This window comes from Arachis ipaensis, chromosome B04 (assembly GCF_000816755.2).
Source record: "Arachis ipaensis cultivar K30076 chromosome B04, Araip1.1, whole genome shotgun sequence".
NCBI lineage: Eukaryota > Viridiplantae > Streptophyta > Magnoliopsida > Fabales > Fabaceae > Arachis > Arachis ipaensis.
Window position 1 is genome coordinate 125,086,401 of NC_029788.2, and position 3,202 is coordinate 125,089,602.

The window sequence follows — 3,202 nt, forward strand, 5'->3', positions numbered from 1 at the left end:
AACCCAAGTTATTTTTTTTTAAATAATAAAAAATTTATTAAAGAAGAAAGATGTATAGATATATGTATTTATTAGTGTTAATTAGCTTAGCTTAACCAAAAATAAGTTAATTGTTAACCTGTTGCAAGGAGTTTTTCTAGAGCCAGGGAGGCTGTCTATTTGACAAACATTACCCCCACGCCATTTTGAGGGGACAGAGCCATATCCTTTGTCACTGAAGCTTCTCGATTCCGGCCATACCCCTACACAGTTAACCCATATTATTAGAATTTTGATATATTAATTATAATGGATACTTCTACGTTCCCGTTTTCACATGAAAATCACATATTCAGGCAAATATGTTAATTTATCTAATCATACATAATATGATCTTCATGTTTTCACATGTCCTTGGAGTATCCACAGTTGATTATTCTTAAATTAAAATCTAAGACGCAATAATACAGAGAGAATCTGGCTATTAGATTTTGGTATTTTGCTGCTCATACATGGGCAGCCTCATGATGATATCTTTTATTTTTGTGCCAATAAAAGGACACTTTTTTCTCGTTTTGTTTCTTTTACATTTGTTAAAGAAAAAATGTTTGTCCACTCAGCTTTCTACATGATTGACCCAATAATATACATTATTCTAAGCGAATCTCGCTTTTTTAATATGATAACATTTATTATAGAAGAATGTTAGATAAACAATAAAATTTATTATTTTTATTTAGATGGTTAATAAAAATTTTTATACTTAATTTTAAATATTAAATTTTAAATTTCAGAATGAAGAAAATAAAAAATTATATTTATCTTTGTACCATAAAAAATTTAAAAGAAAGACATATTTACAAAATAACCACATATCATTTTCATTTTGCTTTACTAGCTAATAACAAGGTGAAGATAGCATTAAGTACTTAAAAGTTGAAACAAAGACAAGAAGACGAAAAAGTATAGATAGATAATGAGAATATTAAACCATGTGAATAATGGATATGTCGAATGTTCAATTCAATAGGTATGCAGATGATTATGTTCATTATTTTTAATATGATTATTTCTTTTGATTTGATTTACTTATACACAGTTAACAATGACTGGATGTTTAATTCACTAGGTATACAAATGATTATTAGAATATCTTTTTATTTTATTAGATCAATTTTAAAATTATTGTTCACATTATTTATAAAAATCACTATGCAAAACCGTAATTTTTATATGTTATCTGACCACATCAATCCACTTTTAAAGTTTCATATATTGGAGAAGTTTAATTTGGTAATTATCATCGGTAAACAATGTTGCTCTGAAAAGCTAATGGAATTTAGATTATTCTCCTTTCGTTTCGTACCTACCTAGTAACGATCTACCCATCATTAAATTACAATAATGTGCATACGTAAATAATGGATAATAGTAGTTAATTATAAGCATGTACCAGTGTCAATGTTGGCGATGATTGTATTTTCACCAAATCTACCCTTTTGCCATGCAGTGTTCTTAGCATTTCTGCGAAGTCCAAGAAATTCCCACGACCTTGTTGTGTGAAGTTTGTGTTCCTTGCTCAAGAACACTGACACTACATTTGGTTTTACTGTATGACAGCAACAAGCAAATATTATTTGTTGACAGTGACCGTGCAATTATATTAATTACTTAATGACAAAAACACTTGATGATCGATCTCACTGGCAATTACTGCTGCTTCTTCCTCTTCAAGCAGCGCGGAGAACCCATTGATGTGCTTATTGTATGAGTATATCATGACTTCTTTCGCTTTCTCATTGCTGTATGTCCAAACAATATTCTTTTTTTATTTAATGCTATATATAGCTTTTAATATATAGAAAATATAAGCCATGCATGCTTTAATTTATTTCGATACCTTCCCAAAACTGAAGCTAGTAAATCAAAGTGAGAATTTGTGGCAGCTTCCATATCAAAAGAGGTAGGGCTTGAGCCATGAGAATGTGCTCCCATGTATACAATGTAACACTGTATGTGAATGTAAACAATAATTTCAAAGTGGAAATCTCATCATCAACATATAAATGATAACAAACAAGCTAAGCATAAGGATTTTACCCTCTTACTTCCATGGACAGCTTCCAGCAAGAAAGAAGAAAGAAGAAATGATGAAACAACAATTCGAAGGTAAAGATTACAATTGTTCATGGTTCAGTTTCCGAAGAATTGATTGCCACGCATATCTAGCTAGCTACCATGCTGCATATATATACAAGGGCTTTGTGGCCGAAACATTTATTCTTTTCTTTTCTTTTTTCTTTCTTATTTATTTATTTATTATTTTTGGATGAGACTAGCATCTTTAACTTCTTCAAGTCAAGAAGCTAATCACACACACTTGAAAACTCTAATTTATCTTCCCTTGGTCACCATGGCAAAAGGTTTTTACACTATACAAGTTTAGCATCTCACATATCTAAAAAATTAAAGTCTATATAACATGTAATGTGAAACTTGAAATTATCCATGACACAATCCTTAAAAAATAACATGAAGAATTATGTGACAGGTTGTCCACTTATCCGTGAGAGTTATGTTACGTAAATTGCTTTCTATAGGATAAATACCCCATGGATGCTTAACAAACACTTTTAACACAAATTTTTTCACTCATCTTGGGGAAGTAGTGCTTAACACAATGCAACGTTGCTTTTGAGATGTGAGGAGCCATATTCTCGACTTTTTCTTTTTTGTTTTTCAATCTTTAAAAAAGTTTACTCTATCGGTCTACCACTTTAATTTACTTTTCCAATCTTTTTATTATATAAATAATATTATATTTTGAATTGAACGTTTCATTAGTTTAATTACTTATTTTGACAAAAGATACCTTTTAAATAAAATACAATAATACTTTGATTTAATTAATGGTTGGTAAGGGAATTCCATAAGTATCCTTTTTTGTTTTTTTCTTGAAAGAATAGTTCCATCATTGTTTGTTGGAACTCTTTTACGACTGTGATAGATTTGGAAAAAAAGTTTTCTCTTTGAATTTTAATTTTGATATATATTATTAATGTTTGAAAATTTACTTTTCTTGTCGCTACATACAAGAAAATTTTTATAAAGCCTAAGATCATAAAGTGATAATCGAACATGAATAAACACTTTATTTAACCCAAATGTGACTAATATAAAAGTTTGATGGTGTGTATTTTATAATGGAGAATATTAAGACTCG

General features: G+C 29.2%; 1 protein-coding gene across 1 annotated transcript in view; it reads right to left on the reverse strand.

The window, feature by feature from the left end:
- Window positions 1-2,229, reverse strand: part of LOC107635238 (subtilisin-like protease Glyma18g48580) — a 5,067-nt gene extending 2,838 nt beyond the window's left edge. Inside the window, exons 1-5 of the mRNA XM_016338645.2 lie at window positions 2,080-2,229; window positions 1,880-1,989; window positions 1,684-1,781; window positions 1,433-1,588; window positions 119-242 (exon numbers count right to left, since the gene is read on the reverse strand). Coding sequence (XP_016194131.1) covers window positions 119-242; window positions 1,433-1,588; window positions 1,684-1,781; window positions 1,880-1,989; window positions 2,080-2,169 — 578 coding nt within the window. The 5' untranslated portion in view covers window positions 2,170-2,229. The remainder of the gene's footprint in view (window positions 1-118; window positions 243-1,432; window positions 1,589-1,683; window positions 1,782-1,879; window positions 1,990-2,079) is intronic.